At 36.7% G+C, this 22,261-nt stretch overlaps 2 protein-coding genes across 3 annotated transcripts; one reads left to right on the forward strand and one right to left on the reverse strand.

The window, feature by feature from the left end:
• Positions 1-263: 263 nt before the first annotated feature.
• Positions 264-10,460, forward strand: LOC137392746 (protein PBDC1-like). 2 transcript variants are annotated; one of them, XM_068079067.1, is made up of 6 exons: positions 264-363; positions 6,471-6,536; positions 6,792-6,851; positions 6,944-7,084; positions 7,588-7,699; positions 10,126-10,460. In XM_068079067.1, exons 1-6 carry the CDS (start codon positions 304-306, stop codon positions 10,215-10,217), a joined length of 531 nt encoding a protein of 176 aa, XP_067935168.1. In that variant the 5' UTR covers positions 264-303; the 3' UTR covers positions 10,218-10,460. The 2 variants fall into 2 exon arrangements, with proteins under 2 accessions (XP_067935168.1, XP_067935169.1); XM_068079068.1 differs by lacking the exon at positions 264-363 and adding an exon at positions 3,690-3,830 and having other exon boundaries at positions 10,126-10,458.
• On the reverse strand, positions 10,125-22,039 carry LOC137392744 (uncharacterized). The gene is made up of 9 exons (XM_068079066.1): positions 21,961-22,039; positions 20,008-21,024; positions 19,585-19,670; positions 18,371-18,621; positions 18,004-18,080; positions 14,920-15,040; positions 14,359-14,482; positions 12,779-13,218; positions 10,125-10,707 (listed from the first exon to the last, which is right to left on the reverse strand). The coding sequence occupies exons 2-9, from the start codon at positions 20,985-20,987 to the stop codon at positions 10,588-10,590; spliced, it is 2,199 nt and encodes a 732-aa protein (XP_067935167.1). The 5' UTR covers positions 20,988-21,024; positions 21,961-22,039; the 3' UTR covers positions 10,125-10,587.
• Between the last annotated feature and the right edge of the window lie 222 nt (positions 22,040-22,261).

A 22,261-nucleotide genomic window follows, 5' to 3' on the forward strand; every position in this document is an offset into this window, starting at 1 on the left:
GTGTGTGATACATGTACTGTGATATGAGAAAGACACTGCGTTTGATGAACGATAAGCACTCAGGATAATCGGGACGGGTATAACTGGAGTGTCTCAGAACCTACATGCAACCTCAGAACCTCTATGCATGCATAGAGGTTCTGAGGTTGCATGCAGGTTCTGAGACACTCCAGTTATACCCGTCCGGATAATCGCGCTTGGAATTAAATCAAAAAATCATCTCCCCCTTCTAAACGATCGACATCAAGAGGGATAATTCCTTGTCATTCCCTATACGTACATACATGTGCGTGCTTAGCAAGTATGGCAGCCCCCAGCTCGTGTCCCGCTGAAATTGCTCAACACCTTGGCATCAATTCTTTGGTAATGTAATATTTATTTAATACTTGTGTGTTTTAAAACAAAGCATTTACTAATTGATAACTAGTGTTTTTTACAATCCTTGTGACAAAATAGTTTCCACGATGGTCATAATATGCCTAGAGTAAAATTCATAAAACCAATTCGTTACATGTATTGAATAACCTTTGTATCATAAACGCTGAAGTAAATCCGATAAAAATGTAAGCGATCTGTTGTCAATTCATGACTGATTCTTGCCCAGACACTGAGTCCTAGTCTTGGTAAAGTCAATGATAGACAGCCCCACGCACTGGGGGCTGTAGACCTATATCATTGGTAAAGTTGTCGATTCATCGTATGACTTTGTTAGAGCTGGATGGGTCTCTTCCCTGCCGAGGGTTCTCATTAACAAACGCTGTTGCTGACTTCTTTGTTGACGCGGGATCATATCAAGTTTAAGGGCCAGATAAGTTTTAAAAAATTACGAGAAGATACAAGTGTTCTGGATCTGGATGATGTTTAGTCCCTAGAGCCTCATGAGAAGCAAGAAAGGGACCCTCCGATCGCTAGCTTTTTTTTTGTTTTTTTTTTTTTGTTAGTCCGCTACAATCACCCCAGTACGGATCTCCCAAGATGTCCTGAGGACGAATCCCTGCAAAAACTGACCAGAGTCACAGGAGAGGGCGTTTAGATTGTTAGAACGTGTGGTCATGTAGTGAGTAGATGCGTTCATTTTGGTCAGTGTGTCATGGATGGATGGAAACGTATCTTTGTTTGATACGATATTAATGTACAAAGACAATCTCTGTTGCTGTCTTCTGTGTTTTAAGGACTTAAAGCCACACATGAATTTTTCTTCTGAGACGGACACCTCTCTGCCTTTAATATTTTTAATGAACCTCACAGCTTTATTTTCTATGCGTTCCAGCATGTCGGAATGCGTGGCTGTATGAGGGTCCCAGACCTCGGCTGCGTATTCAAGAACAGGTCGACACAGCTGCTTATAAGCAATCAATTTCACTGCGACTGGGGCATCACTAATAGTATTTTTTAACAATCCAAGGATGCGTAATGCTTTCATACAAATACATTCAATATGTGTATTCCACTTGTTGTCTTTTGAAAGGTACACACCAAGGTATTTTACAGTGTCACATGTGATTAAAGGGGTGTTCCCGAGATGGTAATTTATGGGGTATTTGTCTGTAAGCGATGTTTTCCCGAATGAAACAATAGTGCTCTTTTTGGCGTTAAATAACATACCATTGGACTGTCCCCATTGAAATAGGTTATCGAGGTCAGTTTGTAACAGTGTCATGTCGTTTGAGTTTGTAATAAGGTGATATACTAGAGTATCATCGGCAAAGAGGCGTATAGAACTATTGGTAACACAGTCAACTATATCATTTATAAACAAGATGAACAGAGTAGGGCCTAGTACGCTCCCCTGCGGGACTCCTGATGTGACCTGTACTGGATCCGACATCCCACCTCCTACCAGAACTCGCTGAGACCTACCTTGGAGGAAGGATGCTATCCAACGTATAAGTATGGGATTTATACCGAAGCCTATAAGCTTAGTTAGGAGTTTGCTATGATTTACTACATCGAACGCTTTAGAGAAATCTAAAATGGCTGCGTGTACAATGGATCCGAAGTCATTAAATTTGGGTATGTCATGGTTTACTGTTATCAGTTGGGTACAACACGAGAGACTTTTTCTGAAGCCGTGCTGGTTTGAGGAAATTTTGTTTGTAAGCTGCGCATTTAGCTGGTGAACGATTATATGTTCCAATAATTTACAGCATATATAAGTTAGAGAAATGGGGCGATAATTGGATGGTGAAGTTCGACTACCTTGTTTATAAATAGGAGTCACGTGGGCAATTTTCCATTCTTCGGGCAAGGTACCTGTTTGAAGTGAATAGTCAAATATGCTCGTCAAAATAGCGGCTGTTCCTTTGGGGTCTAGAGTGAGTTGATTTTTTCCAATCTTGTCTGGGCCTGCGGCCTTACCAGTTTTCAGGTTATCTATTAATTTTAATACTACGTTGGTTGAGATCGAAATATTTTAGGGATCGGCAATAAATGGCAGTGTAGGTAGAGGGGAAGGTTTCGAGAAGACGCTCTGAAAAAAAGAATTTAGTATATTAGCAGTTTCATAATCATTTTCAGCCAATACTCTATTGTCTTGTTCCATCGACACAATTTTGTTTGCATTTCCTTTTAATTCTTTTATATATCTATAGAAGGGTTTGGTGTCACCCTCCACCAGTGGATTGTATAGTCTATTGGTCATGTAGTCTTTTTTGAGGTTTTTAAATAACTTTTTGTTACTTCGACGTAGTTGTTTGTATTTATTAAGTAATTCACTGTCTCCTTTTTTCTTATACAAGGAGTATAACTTACGTTGCTTGTTGCATGCACGCTTTGCAGATTTATTAAACCAGAGTGGTTCGTTTGGCCTTTTAGGCTGTCTTTGTCTGGTAGGAACATGATCATTTATTGCATTATGTAAGCCAAGTTTAAAAATGTTCCAAACGTTGTCTATGGTACCTCCAATGCCTATACACTCCGTTACCCGTTTGTGAATTTCAGCTAGTGACTTCTCAAAATTGGGCAAGTCAACTTGCTTGAACAGTCTAATAGGAGGTAGGTCTACATTGTTTTGAAGTTCCGCTGTCTGCGAAGTGGATATGTTTATTTCGATCATATAGTGGTCACTAAGACCAGGCTGTATGACGCTTGTATTCGTTATTCGGTAAGACAGGTCTGTACATACTAAGTCTAATGTGTTTCCAGCCACATGAGTGGGATCAGTTATTAGCTGGTCAAGTTGTAAGTCAAACAAATTGTCAAGGAAGTCTTTGTAGTGGGACCGGTTTGCCCCAACTATAACTTTTTGTTTCCAGTCTATGCCTGGTAAATTGAAATCACCAATGACTAGTAATTTGTTTGCTGGGTATGTTTGTTTGAGCTTATGTATGTGAGAGAAAAGATCATCAATACTGTTTTTGGTAGGTCGGTAGTAACATAATAAAGTACGAAATTGTTTTTCATGTTCTTCTTCTCTCCTGTTGAGTCCTTACAGGAGAGAAGAAGAGAGGGTATGCATAAACTGTTTGTAAGATGTGCTGCCGAGGGCATAGAACCACCATTCAAATGCGAAAACATAGGATACAATACCCGCCAAAAATCAAACACCTATACTCCATATATAAGAACTAATGTATTCTATCAGTCCTTTTGGCCCCGTACACTAAGAGAGTTAAGATCCTGATAAGATGATGTAAATATATATATATGTTTATTATACAGACCTGCCAGCCCAAGAGTGGGGCAATGCGTGAGATTTGGTTTTGGGGCAATTGATGTATCAATGATAGTGTATATAAAATTGTGGAAATTGGGGCAAAAATCTCACGCATTTTCATTTTTTCTTTGGGGTGATTGCGTGAGTCTCACGCCCAATGCGTGAGAGTTGGCAGGTATGTGTATATATAAATAAATAGAAAAACACAATATAATTTTTAAGAAAATCTTATTTTGAAACCACTTATTAGTGTAAACACACCGAGTTCCCACGCCCCTTACGCACTTGCTGTGCGGTCTAAGTGGGAAAATATAATAATAATAATAATATAATAATAAGTTTTCCCATGATATCGGTGATTCCTCTAGAGCCTTTGATTTCTGGTATAAACCTTAACACTTGTTTTTTAAACTGCTACAAACTAGTTATTTCTCCCTTGTTACTTGGATCTCAGACTGCAGCTGTGTACTTTAGATGAGACATACAAAGATATTTATATCCTAAGAGTTTAGCCCTCTGAGACGCCCAATGATGTGCATGCTTGATCATGCCTAGTTGCCTCTTCACTGTTGTAATTTAGACTGTATGCTTATTGAATCTCAAATTCTCTTGTGGTGACATTCCTAGGTACCGGCTTTCTGCTACTTGCTTCAGCACATTGCCTCTGAGCTCGTATACTGGCATAGAATCCTTGAGGGGGTGGGGGGCAGTTGTTGAATGCTAAGATTTTGCTTTTGTTGACATTGAATTCCCCATCTTGCAGCCCATGTTCCAAGCTTAGATAGGTTTTTGCTGGAATAATGTAACATCTAGGGTGGGTGAGACTTCCGGATAGAAAAGAGTATAATCAACAAATAGAGCTACGAAACAGTCTATACTTTCTGGTTATTCGTTTATGATTAGTAAAAATAATACTGGTTCAACAGATCCTTATGGAACACCAGATGAAACCAGGAGAGAGCTAGACATAAAGCCATCCAGTTGTCTCGTTGTGATCAATTGACTCATTGTGATCTACCAAATATAGAAGGCTGAGGATCCACTCAATAGTTAATCATCTATTTCTTCAATCTTCTTAAACTTATCCATCAGTAGAGCATGTGGCACTGTGTTGAAAGCTTTTGAGAAGTCTAAAACTGCTGCGTGGATACTTTTAAGTTGATCAACAGAACTGAGGATGTTGTTGAGCATTGCACATATCTGCGTCTCACAAGGTAGTCCTCTCCTAAGTCCATAGTAGAGGCATTTCTCTACTTTTTGCGAGCAGATTTCTTTGTACGTTGTACTGTAAGATCTCTCATGGGATGCCAGTTAGTGAGATACATGTAGGTCAATAGTTATTTACTTCGTCTGTGAACCCAGATTTGTGTATACGCGTGACATTGGCTATTTTCCATGCTAACGGCAATTTCCCTTGCTCTAGAGATTTAAAAAAATCTTAGTGAGACAGCTTGTGTGGTGTCAATCATTAGGTCTTGTTTTTTAATGCCATTGGGGCCAGGAGCTTTATCAGGTTCAAGGTCTTGTATCAGTTTTATCCCGCCTTCTACATCTGTTTTTGGAAGATTAGCAACATGAGAGATTGTCTAGTCTGCTAATGAGTGATCCTTGTTAACCTTTTCGCAGGTGAGTTTTTTGGGGCTATTTGGGATATTTAGTCATTTAATTGCAGCCATCACAAACATTTCATAGATTGGAATCCCTTTCCAACACGGCTCAAATGGGACGTAGTTGAACACGATGGCTTCTGTTTACGCTTTCATGCAACCTTGTTCGTCGAAATATTTTCACAAATATGCTTCACGCATTCAATAAAACCATGTCTATTGTTCTTACGTGTCTATTTCATCATCATTGTAATGCTGTCACTTTGAACACTGATATCTCAAAACCTACCGTAAAAATTTGTTCAATTTTTTAACCTTAGCTCGAAGGAGTGCATATTATCTTCTGATAAAAATGAGGAGCCTGTTGGTCAGCTGGGATAGTCGAAAAATGCTGCAGAAAATGTTCGCGTCATTTGGCAGGAAGTATGGGTCACATGATCAGATTACGACTAGATGATTAGACCAGGCTGAAACGAAACTGTAAAGTAGCGAGCATCTATATTTGATACGGGCTTTCCGGTGGAAACGGAAGTATTTGTGTCATAAACTAGATGAGACGTTTTATATTGAGCCTTTTATTGGCCTTTAATTTCACGTGATAACATCACGTGTCAAAACAATAACCACAACGTTTGAGTACGTCATCAAAGTAAAGAGATTCTAAACTAAAGAATTTTCGCGATGGCTGCGATTAATTAACTGTTCGTTTTTGAGGTTTTAAGAGCTTGTAATCACATTTCCACATATTTTGCACCTACAAAACAGCAAAGTAAGACATGGTGAACCTTTTGATACCAAATAACTGTAATGTGAATTTTGTTGGAAGTAAACCTTTAATGTTATTTTACTTTATAGCAGAAAGAAGAATTTTTGTTGATTTTTTTAGTAAATTCCAATTTTACTGGTTTTCTCCAGCCGTTTGGAAAATATTGAGCTTTTCACAAGAAAATTGCAACCCTGCTAATAAGTGTCTATTCTAACTATCGTACTTTCCTTACAATGATTGGTCTGCCATGAAAGCTGGTTACAATAGATCTAATAATCTTCTTGGCTGTATTCCATTATCGTATTCGGAGAGCAAAAATATGCAGCCTTTCTGGGCCTGCACCTTTGATTTTCTAATATATGGATTAAGCAAGTGAGTACACGAGTTCATTTAGTATTAGTTCTATGATGTCTGCAGTTACATGCAACAATCTTGATTTTAGAACTCAACTGAACTCGCATCAACTGCCAGTGTCCTATCTAGGCCTGCCAATGAATTTGGAAACAGTGTGAGTATGTTTTTGTAGTCTTTTTTACAAACCAGATTAAGTTCTTCTCGATGATCTATATGACTGCGAGCAGTTTTGGATAGTCTATCCAACAGTGAATGTTTGGCCGAAAGGTAAAAGTTCTCAGTTGAGTTCTACCATGTAACCTTACAAAATGTCGGTTGAAATTTTGTTTCTCTTTGATTTGTCTTCATTAGTTTACTGTTCATGCTGAATTTGCTTCTTCTTGAATTTGTTTTCCTTTTTTCATTGTAGACTGATATCGAAATGCAATGGGCGATGAAGTCATCTGCTCATGCGGAAACATATTTCAACGTAAGCAGCTGGTTTACATTATGTCTCCGTTTGGAGTAGTATGCCACTAAAAATGGATCTGGTGTAAAAAGACATTCTTCTTGATGTTGTAGATTCTCACCTCGACCGAACCAAAATTTTTGAAGCTGACAAAATGTGACGATGAAATATACAACCGGTTTAGACAAGAATTCCCAGATGAAAAGATAGACCAGCTGAACATTGATAATATAAAGTCCGACAAAGGAAAAGAGGTAAATTTTTTATGAAATTATTTTTCAGTTGCAATCTATCACCCATCTGATCAAATGATAGATTGTTTCATTAAGGTAAAGGTTATTTCAGATATTGACGAATCAACTACATTAATTACGAATGATCACACTGGCGAGTAGAAGGCGTTACGATTAATAACTGAATTTTCTATAACATGTTTTTTTTATCGACAACTGATGAGCAATCAGTTAACAATTAAGAAAGCGGTAATGAATGCGATGTATAATAATAATTCGTTATAGTATTTGATGGCATGATCAAATTAAATTCTAGTGCTTTTGTTTGTTAGTCAGTCGATAGGGCAAAATTGTTTAGAGTTATCAGTTAAAGGTGAATTGGCTAATGGAGAACTCAGTGATGCATATCAATGTGGCAAGTTACCTCAGTCAATAATGATTGACTGCCTCAATTCTCTCTAGCATTAATGTTAGTTTTATTTTACTTGGTGGTTTGTATTTGCATGCGTAATTTGTGCATTTAGAAATGGCGACCATTCTGTGAGGCATTCAAGGATCAAGTTGATGAATACAACTTTTTGTCACTTATCAGAACTGATTGCACAGGAGACTATACAGAAGAGAATACTTTTGTTGGTAAGCATCTGTATTGCCAATCCCTTTTCAGTTTTGCTGATTTTATTTTCATGCACCGTACTTTTCGGACTATTAACCACACCTTTATATAAGCCGCATTTGCTTTATTTTCAAAAAACAATAATAAAACAATACATTAGCCGCACCTTTGCATAAGCCGCAGAACTCAGGACGGTGATTTTTAGCACAGCAGCAAATTTTGCTAGTTAAAATGAACCAGTGCCGTTAGGCACGGTTCCGTATTAACCGACCCTTTTTAACCCAGTGCCTAATGGAACATTACCGTTAAGCGTTGTTTCATTTTTTCTTTCACCGCTATTACGAGGCGAACTAACCGGAGATTCCTGTTGATGCGCCCTAGCGGTGAAAGAAAAAAGCCACAGAATAGCCGTACCCTTATATAAGGCTCATGGCTCAAAACATCAGAAAAATGTAGCGGCTAATAGTCCCAAAAGTACGGTACATATTTACCCTTTCTTCAGTGTCTATATTCTTAATATTGACTGTTCTTATCCACAAATCACGTGCAAAATATGGACTTGAGGATGTGTTTAATCTTTGAAAAAGCTAAGGAGGCTTATACCATTTGCAACTCACCTAAGTAGAGTAGCTAGTAAAACTTACTATTTGATGAAGATCCTTACAAGTGATGTACTGTTGTAATGCCTCCTTCATATTGCGACACATTCAGGTTGTTACTTAGGACCAGAGCTGTGCTCAAGTACTTTTTTTTAGTTCAAGTAGAGTAAGCGAGTGCTCAAAACAAAATCGAGTACAAGTACAAGTATACACATGTTTTTGCCTTCCGAGTACAAGTAGAGTATCATAACTTGGTTCCGAGTACAAGTAGAGTTATCTCTCAAATTTCAAGTTCAAGTAGAGTTTTCCTTCTGAATTTCAAGTACAAGTATAGAGTACATTAATCAAATATCAAGTGCTTTTTATTAAATTAACGTAAAACGAACAAACAAGTAAAACAGCCAAATTAACCAGTACAGGTAGGCCTATATATATATAATATGATAATGATTAGGGTATGATAATAATATGATAAAATCATATGATAATATAAAAGTATGATGTCCAACTATCCCCGGGTTCTAGTTTTCTTTATTTATACTAGGCCCTGCAGCCTGCTGCATTTGCAGAAAATGAGGTTCTCCAGAACGGCATCGATCATTGAGGCGTGATGTGGCCTCATCAAGATGCCAGACACTTCTCACAGACACTTAACTATCATACCATGTTACTTGCACAACATTTCAGTAGTCTATGTGACCTTGGATTGACATTTCAATAAGAAAAAGCCCTTGTTCCAACATACATTACACACGTACAGAGTACAAACAGAGAAATTGTGGTGCTGAACAAAGCTGGTAGTACACAATACAAATTGGATCACAGTTTAGGTAAAGTAAAGAGAAATATTGTGTCAACAGGGAGTTGACAATTCCCTGGTGCAAGTAAGAGTAGAGTATATTTGATGTAGAGTAGAGTATTTTGATGTAGAGTAAAGTAGAGTATTTAAGTTTGCAAGTAGATTCCGAGTACTTTCTTCCCAAGGGAGTACAAGTAGAGTATATTTATCCCATATTATGGCCCCTTCGAGTAGAGTAGAGAGTAGTTGAAATCGGTACTCGAGTAGTACTTGTACTCGAATTTGTACTCGAGTAGCACAGCTATGCTTAGGACGAGACAATAACTCCAAATTTAGACAATTATCAAGTTTAGACAGATGAGTCTTTTACTATTATGTACGTCTGCCAAAGGCAATGTTACGAGATGAGTGTTTATGCTAGAAGTTGATTTACACTAAATGATGCCATGCAGAGAAGTTTTCCAATTAACACTCATGAGATAATTTTTAGTGAATAGCGCTGCTGTATGCATAATCTCACCATAAAACCACGTGTCCTATGTATTTTTATTGCTTTGAATCTAGTATTGGTGCATTTGCTTTTCAAGAGTATTGTATGTGCATGAGTGAAATTTATAATGGAGCAGTTAATGTAAAGCTATTTCAATTTTTTGAGTGAAGGATTATTTTTAGCCAACAGTTATATTTTATACTATTGCTTGAAAATGCTGCTCTTTTCATTATTACAGTTTGATTTATAAAACTATCAACTAATTATTAACTAATTCTAATTTTCAAAACAGCATAGCAAGACCTTGTTTTAATGAGCATCATCAACTGAGCGGTCCGCTAAAGCATAGACACATCACCATGTTGTGTTTTCCTAGTTGATCATTTGATTTCGTTGAATGTTAAAGGTTATACTCAGTTCTTAATACTGAGTATAACCTTTAAGTATTTGCATGTTTAATTAATTCTCAATTTTTTTGCTTTATTAAATGTTTATAAATACTGTTACCCTTTGTCATGTCACGAGAATGTTAGAACGTATTGACTATTTTTGTTTCAGGGCCAAAAATTCAGTTTTTAGCAATTGAAATTGCACGGAACAGAGAAGGACTAAATAGTGGGCTCAGAGCCAAATTTGGCAAGAAGACGTGATCCTATCAATACAGCTAATGTATATTCTGTGCAATTGTCGTGTATTGCTGAGATATATCCGTGCTGAGATATTTCCGTGCTGAGAACATTCAAGGTGACAGTGTTTGTATTGTATTTTTATATAAGCTTTCACCATCAAGTTGGTAGTGATTATGAGAATGCCAATTCTCGCATTTGAATACATAAATAATTTAAATATTAAAAAATAAACAGCACTTTGGATTTAATCACATTTTGTCACATTTATCTCCTCAGTACCATAAATGCACAAATCGACTTGAAATGAACCTATCAAACGCTGACACGCACCAACATTCAATGTAGGGGAGACCAGATTCATTTGACGAAAATTTGACGTTCAAATTTATCGCTAGAAATTTATGACACCAAATAGTGTGGGAACCATTTTGAGATTGTCAATGCTTGCGGCGAGCTGCATTTGCCACTGCTTATTGCTTTGAATTTCCTGCTTTACCTTCACCACGTTCTCCTGCAACAAACAAAACTACCAGCTTAGTTTATGCATTGACAAAGCTGTATCTATTAATATCCTCATGCAACATTATTTAATAGTGATGCAAATGTAAAAACCTCAGCAATAAAACCAATTTTATTTACTGGCTTTAATCTGCAGTTATAGCTAGAGGAGCCGCTGTCAGTTATTCTAGACATACATGGCTTCTGAGTACAGTTTGCTTTGTGTCTGATAACCATATAAACACCTCAAAATATCATACACTAGTATGCTTGCCAGTCTCATGCACTTTGAGAGATCCTCATGAGTAACAGTACATGTATATGGAGAATTATCCGTAAAGCGGTAAGGTGTTTGAGGGGTGTAGTGATAACGCTCTTGCTTTTAAATCCGATGGCCAGGATATCACACCCAACTCCCATGCGAGCAGCCGTTTTCCTAACGCTCATAGCATGGCTTCGGACAGACAGACACTGCCTTATTATAGCAAAGACTAGATGAACGCTCAACGTTGCCCAGGTAATAAAAAATACAGACAAAATGTTTGTTTTTATTTAACATACAACATTTACTATTCTTAACTTTTAAACTTCATATCATGAGAAAAGCAGTTTTTTGTGCAGGTCAAACAAGTTGGGAAAAAATATGAAACAACTAAAGGTTTTCAAACTTGCAATCAACTAACTTTTAAAATTCATTTAGTAAAAAAAGGGTTTTGTTGAAACAAATTAGGAGGAAAAATAAAGCTGTAAAGATGTTTAAATGTAAAATCGTTAGCAAGTCATGGCTAAACGCAATCCGTTTTGCTCCAATTACCATGAAGAATTATTACCTTGAAAAATTATTTGGTGTACAATATGATTTTAGTTCGTTTCGGTGTTGGCATCATAAGGCGAAAATATCGTTTAGACGCAGAGAGTGGTATAGAAACCCGTAGTAATTATCTAATGCAATCATCTCCTGGTAAAGGTAATCAAAATCATTAAAAATAGTAACAAAACAATGTTAACCTTGGTAACTATAGTTACCTACAATAACGTTAGTGCATTTGGTGGTTATGATCTGCAAGAAAATATAACAGTACAATTTAGTACATGGAGAGTTCTTACTTTCGAGACAGACATGTAATATAAATGCTGAATTTAACTTGAATGAATTTAGCTTACAAAACACATAATTAAAGGAAGTTTTAGTATGTATATTAGTATAATTCAAACTTTCAACTACAATTTTATCACTTACCTGTTTGTGAATCTGTTTTACCATAACGGATAAAAATGAACACAGATAGCGGCAAAGTAACATCGACATAATTGTTATTTTGTTGTAATCTGTACAACCGCCGCCAAATTTTAATTTCGAGAAATTATTGTTGATATCGTATTGAGGAAAACAAATTCACCCTAGTATGGCGAGGATGAAAAAACACCTTACCTTGTTTCAGTCAGACGAAAAATATTTTATAATAGATGGACATCGTAACCCGTGGGTGCAATGTATCAATTAATACGTCATTTATCATGTGAAATCGAGAAAAGGGTATACGGTAAATGATAATAGCGATAGAATTCTAAAGACTAGCTCATAGGTTAAATGCGTGGTTAGAAACTTGCAGTCGCAATTTTTGTGAGTTCAAATCCAGCAGGAAGCAAGCTTTTTATTCCAAGATTTTAATAGCTATAGCTGGACAGACGGACAGACAATGAGATTTATATGGATTTATAATTTTAGAGCTTGTCAATTTACATCACTGTAACACATTTTTTGGGCAGTTCACCGACTCATGGTTTGCAAATTACAGCAGCTGATGGAAATGAAAATTTTGAAAACTATAAAATAGAATGGCAAATTTGGCAAGGAAACTTTTGTAAAAAAACTGAGGGCGCTTGAAACATCCGCCCACAGAGGCACCACAAGTAGAAACACGCTTAATCAGCACATAGCGGTTGTGATCTATTGCTAACAAGATTCAAGTCCAGTTAGCTATATTACATTCCAGTTGGCATTGCTATATTACATGCAGACACTACTATAACGAAAGGAAGCAAACGTGAAAGGACTAAAATAGATGTCGCAACCCACACACCTGCACTGTGATAAGTTCCTTGCTTAGCTGGCTATTCGTATCTTTCAGTAGCCTGAGATTCTCCTTTAATACCTGCACCTCGAGTTCACGCTGGCTATGTCTATAGAGGAATGACTCCATGTGACTGTTTATGTCTAGTGACACATCCATCGAAGGCCCATCCAGAGATGGGCCAACCATTTTGTTAACGCAATGTTCGCAACACTCCGGCTCACCCTTGCGCTTATTATTTTCATCCTCCTTTGCCACCTTTGTTCCTGACTTGCTTACAGGAGGTTCTTGCTGTTTTCTTAGCTCAGATTCCAGATTCTTGAGATGAACTCGGCCTGCTAAGTGTTCCTTTCTATTGTGCCGGCTACTGAAACGCTGGTCACATATGTGGCAGAAAAGGGTATATTCTTCCTCGACATATCCGAGGTCCTCATCCATCGTACTACCTACTGTAAAAACATGGACCACTATTGCCTCAAAGGCTATCATGCTTAACAAAAGACAGACAAGCAATGTAATTATATCGTGGTAGCTTCTTCTAACAATGTGATGACTTACTAATGCTTTGTTCATAGTAGGAAGGCAGGACATTAAAATTTACTGTGGAAAAATAGCTGTATTTGTAGCCATCACCGACCGAACTTACTGCGCATGATATAGCCAGCACAATTTATATTATGAGAAGATAACTCCGCATATCTCCAGCTAGTACATTGTCAGAAAAAAAATTAGTAACTCGAATGCAGTTGCAACCATCGTATGTAACAGCAAATACAGCTTTAAAAGTATTCTATTATTTGGTCCGATCCACAGAAAGAAGATGTAATGATAAATACTTAAGGTAAATACACACAGCATTAAAAATGTATTATAATAAAATACGCCAACAGTTTAATGTAAAACAACTAGATTATATGTAATAAACTGAACAAATGAAATGATAATCAATAAAATGGAATTTTTATTGTCACTTCATCTTCACAACAAAGACAAGTAAACTATGGAGTAGTCTTGGAGATGGATGGTGTGAAGGTCGACGTGGCAATAGAAATAGTGAGCTTGTTGAATGTAGGTCATGCAAGGAAGCTTTTAATTCAAATAACGTATCTTTTGGTTTTATATATTGGAAATTTTTATTACATTTTAGCTTTAATTGTCACAGAAAACCCTCTACTTTCAGGACTTAGACCTTCACGTGACAACTACTAGAAACTTTCAGAGAGTTTTTAATTTTTAAACAGATGATTTAACGAATATTTGCTCATGCTTTTCTTTTATTTGTTGGTTTAATTCTACAAGGACAGCCTTTTTACCTCTACTAAACTTCAAGAGACTCCATAATATTTGAAAGGAAAAGAGGCATAAAACACTGTTCAATACTATTGAAACATTGTACAACCTAACTAAGGGAAGGAAAACTGTACATATATACCACTTTACAAAACAGCCATGTGTTTAGAAACTTTGGACTTCGCAACTTGAAAATAATTTCATATCTCGAGACAGAGAGCTGCTGAAATTTTTTCTCGTAATAAAAAAGTGTGCATGTAGAGGAGATGAATGAGTTGACTGTATTGTTGATAACTTACACTTGGCAGAAGTCTCGTCACGCTTCCGCTTCAAGAGCGTCTTGTATTCCTCTGTCTGCTGATACTCTCTGAGCTCGTTGTTAAACCTGGTCTGGTCCTGGTCAGCGAGCTTTTGATATTCTTTCTGAAATAAAAAAGAGCGGTGAAGGAAACTCAGACAATTATTTCAAGAGTACTATGCATCTCAACAGTATCGATAGGCTTTGATTGTTGCTTAATCAACATAATGATCGAAACTTTCATTCTTGTCGCTATTATAGAAAAAGCTATGTCTCATGTAATCTTGGCTGCATAAACATCATTACTTCATAAAGCCTGATAAAGCTGATTAGCCTTCAATTAATGCACTTTATTGGTGGTAAAACATATACCACAAAAATGGTGAAAGTGGAAAAGCTACATTCCAATTATGAATAGCTCAAACGTGGATATAGTAAAATACATGTAAAGGATTACTTATACACTTAATATGTTCACAACATATGTTTTAACTTAAGACAATCATGAGTCGAAATATATTTGATTGGCAGAAATCGTTGCAACGATAAAATGGACTCATACCTTGAGTTCTGAATCGAGGGCAGTCCAGTCCTTGCCCATAATTACGGTTGCTTCACTGAAGGTGTAAGCAGGATTCTCTATCATCAGCTCTTTGCGCCGTTTCTTAGCAAACAAAAGATACCTGCAATAATGAAACTCTTATCTTGACAAACCAAAAGAATGCTAAAAAAACTTTAGATTTGAATTGAAATGGCAATCCTAAAGAATAGAAAACATGCTGACAGTGCAGAAGAGATTTAGACAAATCACAAGCATTAAAATACAGCAGGGCTTGTTATGCACAAACTGCTTAAAACAATAAACATTTTTAACCATTCAAAGTCGACATTATTTACTGGCTTTTTAGTTTATATAGGCCTGTATATGTTTAGTTTGTATATACATGTTTAGTTTGTATATATATATATACCATATATATATATATATATACATATCAGAAACCCTCTTTTTGAATGCCACTCTCATTTGTAAGCCACCTCTATTTGACCGTCACTATAGGAGAAGGGTTGCACAATACAGTGCCATCCTTTAATTGAACACCACCTCCATTTGACCCCATGTCTATTTGAATGTCACTATAGGAGAAGGGTTGAAAAATACAGTGTCACCCTTTAATTAAACGCCACTTCTAATTGACTGCCACGTCTATTTGACCGCCACTATAGGAGAAGGGTTGAACAATACAGTCCCATACTCTCAGAAAACACCACCTTTATTTGAAGGCCACCTCTATTTTACCGCCGTTATAGGAGAAGAGTTGAAAAATACAACGCCACCCTTTAATTAAACGCCCGCCACCTCTGTTTGACCGCCACTTTGACATTTATTGATCTTTACGAACCGGTAATAGTGAGTGATCAGCAGAAGTGTCCACAATTGGTACTAATAATGACTCGGTTACATCAATTCTTTCGATGTTGCTATGGAGGTTGCCTTGGCTTTAGTAATGGCGTAACTGAGAAGATCGATAGTTACAATCATTATAACTACACTCTGATTCAAAGTCACTAAGGTCTAAATCCAATCCATTGTCTTCAGATTCATTCATAATATGGTTTACAATTTGACCTGGATACTTTCAATCGTTTCGACGAATGAGAATACTCTTCAGGAACACCGTACGACGTGATAGCAGCCATTGTTAATGTATATCGAAGCGGTTTTCTAACTCCAAAGCTTTATGGTCTTTTCTTTAAAACGACACCATCAAAATTACTGATAACTGTATCCAGCTAATAGGTTTTACCCAAGTAGCACCTTGTTTAACTGGGTCTGATACTTTGACGCATATGAAAAACGGTCACCTTGCCTGAAGTGGAGTGCAAAATAAAGGCGACATTAGCATCGCTTCACCCATAAAAACGTTAAATTTGTCTTCTCAAAATTCAGACAAGTCGGAAAATACAGCGCCACCCTCTATTTGCAAGTCACTTCTAATAAAGCCCCACTACAGGGCACCCTCGAGTTACGATGACACTGCTATACAATTTTTGAGCCTTGCGATGTAGAACACGATGTTTTTCCACCCTCGCCATACAACGTTTTTCGCCATATGATATCAACAAAAATATCTCTCAAAATTCAAATTTAGCAGTCGGTGCGCTAAATATGTCGGAATAACGAAGATACTGATATCCCTCCCACAACATATGAAAAAGATACGATTCTTGCTTTCTGCCAGTTCAGCTTAATTCGTTATATGTTATAGCGAAAACGAAACCAGAAACAGAATGGTGATAAATTTTAGCCAACGACAATGTTGAAGTTTAGTAAAATACATACTAAAACTTAGCTTCAGGTATAAGTTTAGTAAGCTAAATTCATTAAAGTCAAATTCAATGTTTATGTTATACGTCTGTCTCGAAGGTAAGACCTCTCTACGGTATGTACTATATGTATGTCTATACTGCCACATAATACATTGTAATGCTACATTTTATTGCAAATCATAAACACTAAATAAACTAAAGTTACGGTAGCAACCTGTAGTTACTAAAGTTAACATACTATTTTGTTACTAATTTTTAATATGTACAGTACGTACATAAAATTTTGATGATTTTTACAAGGAAATGTTTGCATTAGATAATTACTATGAGGTTCTAAACCCTTCGATATGCCATTCTCGCCTTACGATGCCAACACTGGAACAAATTAAAATCGAATGGCGAAGGTCCACTATGTAATGGAATGGTTGAAAAATGCAGCGCAATGACATTCAAATAGAGGTTTTACAGGTATACATGTATGTTTTTAGATTACATATAGTGTAGATATTTGAACATAAGACGGCCACAGAAACTCCAACATAGTTCCAATACCACTCAATTTCAACTTATGCTTAAAGTTGGAGTTTCTTCATTTTAAAGATTACATTATAAATCAACAAATATACCTATTAAAGCAACTACCTTGGAGCGATCCCCTGAGCTTCTCATCTAAATGTCACGGACCCTTTTATAAACATCATAATATATATGTTTATAACAATGCATTGTAAATTGAATTGTTTTATTTTCCATGGATCTTAGTATATCACTGAAATTGAAGAGGGAGAGAGAGAATTACATGTTTGCAGGTTACAGGTTTTGTACTACTAACCAGACATCAGGTACTATCCAGCGATTGATGCACATAGGTGATAAAAATCTGGACCCAAAAACCTAACAAGACAACGCGACCACCCCGCGGGAATTGCATTAGCCTCGAAACCCAGGCTAGCACATCCCCAACAGAGCTCGATCATTAAACCCTGCCCATATGATAGCCGTCGCCTATCCTTTTAGGGTTTTATATCATTGATCCAACCACTATAAGACAGAAATAGCTGTAAATAACTAGCTAGAAAAACCAATACTGGCACCAGGCTGTGGACCCCCTCAAAACCTCCTGTGGACCCCTAGGGATCCATTGACCACCAGTTGGGAACCACTGTATTAAAGGATAAAAGAATGGCAAACCAGAGCCTTACAGATATTTGGTGGTTTAAAGAACGTAAAATCTATGCACAGTCGTAATACGAAAATATTTGAAAACCTAATATGAAAAAAAATGAGGAGAGGCCAAGTTTCAAAATGAGCTTACGCTGTCTTGGGAGCCTTGATGCGAAATCTGTCAGATTTTCTTTTCTTGCCTTTAGGCCATCCACCACGCCGACGAGGCTACAAGTTTCCAAAAATACCATAAATAAACTAGTCAAAGTTCACGGAACAAATTTTTCAGACAAAATACAATTTTTACGTTTTATCACAAATGGCTAGCCTCACTACGCAAAGTTGCACTAAATATACATCGGTGTGTTCAGCATTCATACCTATACCATACCCAAAACCTCGTCATACCCACCACGCTTCATAGCATTAATATGGAACTACGAAGAAGTTATGAAGCATCAGCATGCTCCATTATTATTTACCATAGTTGAACACGAGTCTTATATTTGAGATCATACCACAGATATCAGGCCTTTAGGTTTGGCTACGGGGATCTCGACAGGAGTTTCAGAGGTCAGGCTGATTTGTTGTAAACAGTTTTGGGAATCATTTGAGGACGGGACAAGACAGGCGGAACTAGCATTTGAGGTGGGTATAACACGTGGTACATTGAGCGAACTCTCATCATCAATAGGCTCAAGCATCTCTGCTGGTTCATCACTACGGACTGAATCAAGTATTGGCAAAGCAGTTCTGTAGTATGTTGACTCTACAAACATAGTTTACACACGAAGGAATGATCATAAGAGAAATTCGAACGGTGAAAAGATGGAATCATTACTTTTTAAAGCACCTGTTCTGCAGACTACAGTACAGAATTACCAGATTAGAAATTGTTATTTCAGACGTCCTACTCAATCAGTAACTTGAATCAAGTTTTTTTTAAAACAATGATGTAAGCGCTGTCAGCGGGTTATGCTGCCTTTGAGTGCACACTTGAACAATCTAGACTGATATTCTATATACTGCTTTTACAAGACTAAGGCATTATACATAAATGAAATAGCGTTTCAATATATGTAACTAGATTCCATGTTAGTGGAGAAAATAATTCCCTTGGTCCATACAGCCAGCTGAGCTAGATTAAATAAACAAGCCATTACCACAGCTTCAAACCACACAAATATTAATATGAACAGACGTTGAACACTAACCGATTTTAAAGAAGTTAAGAATATAAGATTTGAAAGGTCAGAGCAGTACAAAAATTGGTGATGGAAGTAGATACAAATTGTCATGCCTTCGAGGATGAACTCAACTAGTATGAAAGTATACATAGCCATGCGTAGCTTTCTGTTAATTGCAGTAGTAAAAGACTAATTTTTGAATTGTGGATATAATTTTACCGCAGTAAAAATGACTTCCATTTTTCTTTGAATAAGCGAACAAAAAGCAAGCATCTAATATTTATCATTAATTTATAATCTTTACTATAATAACAGCTGTTTCCACCAGAAACAACGGTTGAAAGTTGTGAAAAATGACTGCATCATAGAGGATTCGAACTTGCAACATTCAGCTCGGCTGACTGAAACTCCAACATCTGCGTCAATTAACCACCTGCAAGCGTGTCTGAATAATTGTATGTATAATTATTACACTTGACAACCTCTCACAGCGCAATGGACTGCTGGGGAACTAGCTTATATATAAACTAAAAACACAACCTCACCTAAAATAGCTGACTCTTCAGGGGCAGACTGTTGTGACAAGGATGCTGTGGTGGGACTGTCTTCACTAGGCTGTATGCGAAATGTCCTGAAGATATTGTACAACATGTCATTACTGTTATTAATTTACTGCTGTGGTACAATGCCAAACATTGCGCATAAACCTTTGTAAACTTACAATACTGGCTCAAGCACGGCTAGTAAACTAAGCCAATCAGGCACATTTCATTAAATACATAAAATTTTTGTTAGGATTAACCGCATGAGTCTTTTTACAACAAAAACCAAAAGGCTTTGCATCAGGGCTGTAAATCAATTCTAGTCGTAGTATATTTCATTTATACATGTTTGTCCAATATTTCAGATTTGCTGTTTACTAAAATAGATGACCCTATACCCAAAATGATGAAACAACGAAAGCTCACCTTCCATCACTATCGACTAATTCAATACCGCCATCATCTGTCGTAACGGCATTAACGAAGTGCAATGGTTCCTCAGGATAAATCTTTGAGTCTTGTTCATTATTAGACGATAGTTGAGGTAGCTCATCCACATGATCTACTCGAGAAGTGTTGTGGTCATCCTTATTTACACTAGCAGCATGGTTTTGGTCAATACCACCAGCTTGAACAATAGATGTATTATTGTTATTTACTATGCAATGCTTAAAAAGATTGCTAGAGATTTTGTTTGGTACATCTATAGCCTTTTCAATGGTTCTTGCGCATGGTGTAGGATGACGAACAATTGCACTTGGAACAGTCATCGCAAGAGGTTTATTCCAAAGATTATCAGGCGTTGTAATGATGCAAACAGGAGCACTTGTTGCAGGACTACAAATAGTTTTACCATCTACAGAGGCTATTGAAGTGTCACTGTTAGATAAGCCTAAAGAATTATCTTCCATATCCACAGAATTGTGTAAACTGGTGGCAGAAGATTTATTTATTAGGGAGTTTGAGTAAACGTTGTCAGAAAAATTGGTAGACACCTTGGATAGCCGACCAGAGTTAGAGATGATTGTGTTTCTATTGTAGGGTAGATGTTCTACTTCTTTAGGAACATCTTCAGCGTGGACAGGAATATGTTCTACTTGTTTGTTTGAACATATAGAAAAAAGTTGATCTACGGAGTCTAGTTCTTCTGTTTCTATAACTGTGCTTTGTAGTTCCATTTCTTGATCATGTGGAAGATTGTCCACGACCACAACATTCGAATCGTTATACCCGCTATAATGCAAGCATGAATCCAAAGTTCCTCCCTCACTTTCATCATAGACTTCTCGGCTATTAGCAGGAAATGCTTCCGTTATGAAAGAACCATTATGCAAAACTGCACTCTTTGGTCGCTGTTTTTGTTGCTTAGTGGAGAAGTTTATATGGACCATTTTACGGTTCATCATGGTTGTTCTGTGGCTTTTTTGAAGTAAGCGAAATGTCCTAAAGAAATTTTACAAAATGTCATTACCTCCACTCTGTATTGGAATTTGCTACAAATCATTAACAATTTCCAAAAGTTGAACAAATGTATGAGAAAGAAATATGTTATTGGATTTCTGTATATATTCATGAGCTATATTGTTCTGATTACACATTAGCAGTAGATTTTTATTCTGTCATTGAGTATGGAAATGGGAAATATAAAAACAAGCTATGTAGAATTGCCTGTAAAAATATATTAAGTTTTACTTCAAAATGACGTCACATACAATGTTTAGATTTAAGAAGATGAGAACAAATATGTAGGTACTCAACAGATGATTTTAATGTTTAGATTTGCATGATAAAAGCATCTCAAAATTGTTATCGAGATGAAGTAGAAACGTTGACATTAGGATATTGATCAACAACAACAGTAAAGCAGCACAATAACAAAATAATTAACGACGATTAACTACACACATTAATGAAACTATATTACGGGAAATCACTGTCTTCTAACAATTGAGTGGCTTTATACTTTTATTTATAATATTACACAACATCAGTCATGGAGGTTTTATAAACGTGCATTCCATGTAAAATACTTTCATATTACAAGTCATTTAGAAAAAACTGAAGGCCGCGAGAATCTAATATTATATTAATATCATGCAGCTTTTTATTGTTAAACGGTCTGATCAGAACGTTGCTTCTGAACTGAACGTGAGTTACTAGATACGACGATAACAAAGTTCAAATATTTTTTTATAAACGTAAATAAGGATTTGTCTATGTTGTGAACATTATCACAGGCATTATTTATATAAATATGTGTATTTTTCCAACGTGAACTTTATTGCGCGAGTAGTCATTTCGCTCCAACGCAACAGTTACATAATACAGACTGGCATCAGATAAAATAACTGCTGTTTTACGACTTGCCGCCTAACTCACACTGTTCGTTTTGTCCTGCTTCTCGCAGGGGGTTTTACCTAGTTAACCTTGTTAGACCGCGCACATGGGATTGGCTACGACCAAGACAATCCGAGATCAAAATGTCTAATTTTTTCTTCGTAGCTCTATGTTTATGCACGTGCTTGATTAAATCAATCGACACCGAAACCTTTTTCGCATAAACTATGTATTGGCGATGAAGAACATCTTACCGGTGCTTTATCTATAACTAGAAAACAGAAGTACATACGTGGTGTAGTAACACATTAACGACATTATTACGATTGGTATGAGGCCGCAT

The sequence above is a fragment of the Watersipora subatra genome, chromosome 4 (genome assembly GCF_963576615.1).
Source record: "Watersipora subatra chromosome 4, tzWatSuba1.1, whole genome shotgun sequence".
Classification (NCBI taxonomy): Eukaryota; Metazoa; Bryozoa; class Gymnolaemata; order Cheilostomatida; family Watersiporidae; genus Watersipora; species Watersipora subatra.

Coding starts and splice junctions, on each gene's coding strand:
- LOC137392746 (XM_068079067.1), top strand. CDS start 304: ATGGCAGCCCCCAGCTCGTGTCCCGCTGAAATTGCTCAACACCTTGGC. Junction 364..6,470: donor ACCTTGGCATCAATTCTTTG/GTAATGTAATAT, acceptor TCTTGATTTTAG/AACTCAACTGAACTCGCATC. Junction 7,700..10,125: donor AGAAGAGAATACTTTTGTTG/GTAAGCATCTGT, acceptor TTTTTGTTTCAG/GGCCAAAAATTCAGTTTTTA.
- LOC137392744 (XM_068079066.1), bottom strand. CDS start 20,987: ATGATGAACCGTAAAATGGTCCATATAAACTTCTCCACTAAGCAACAA. Junction 19,671..20,007: donor TTAGTCGATAGTGATGGAAG/GTGAGCTTTCGT, acceptor CAATATCTTCAG/GACATTTCGCATACAGCCTA. Junction 15,041..18,003: donor ATCAAGGCTCCCAAGACAGC/GTAAGCTCATTT, acceptor TCATTATTGCAG/GTATCTTTTGTTTGCTAAGA.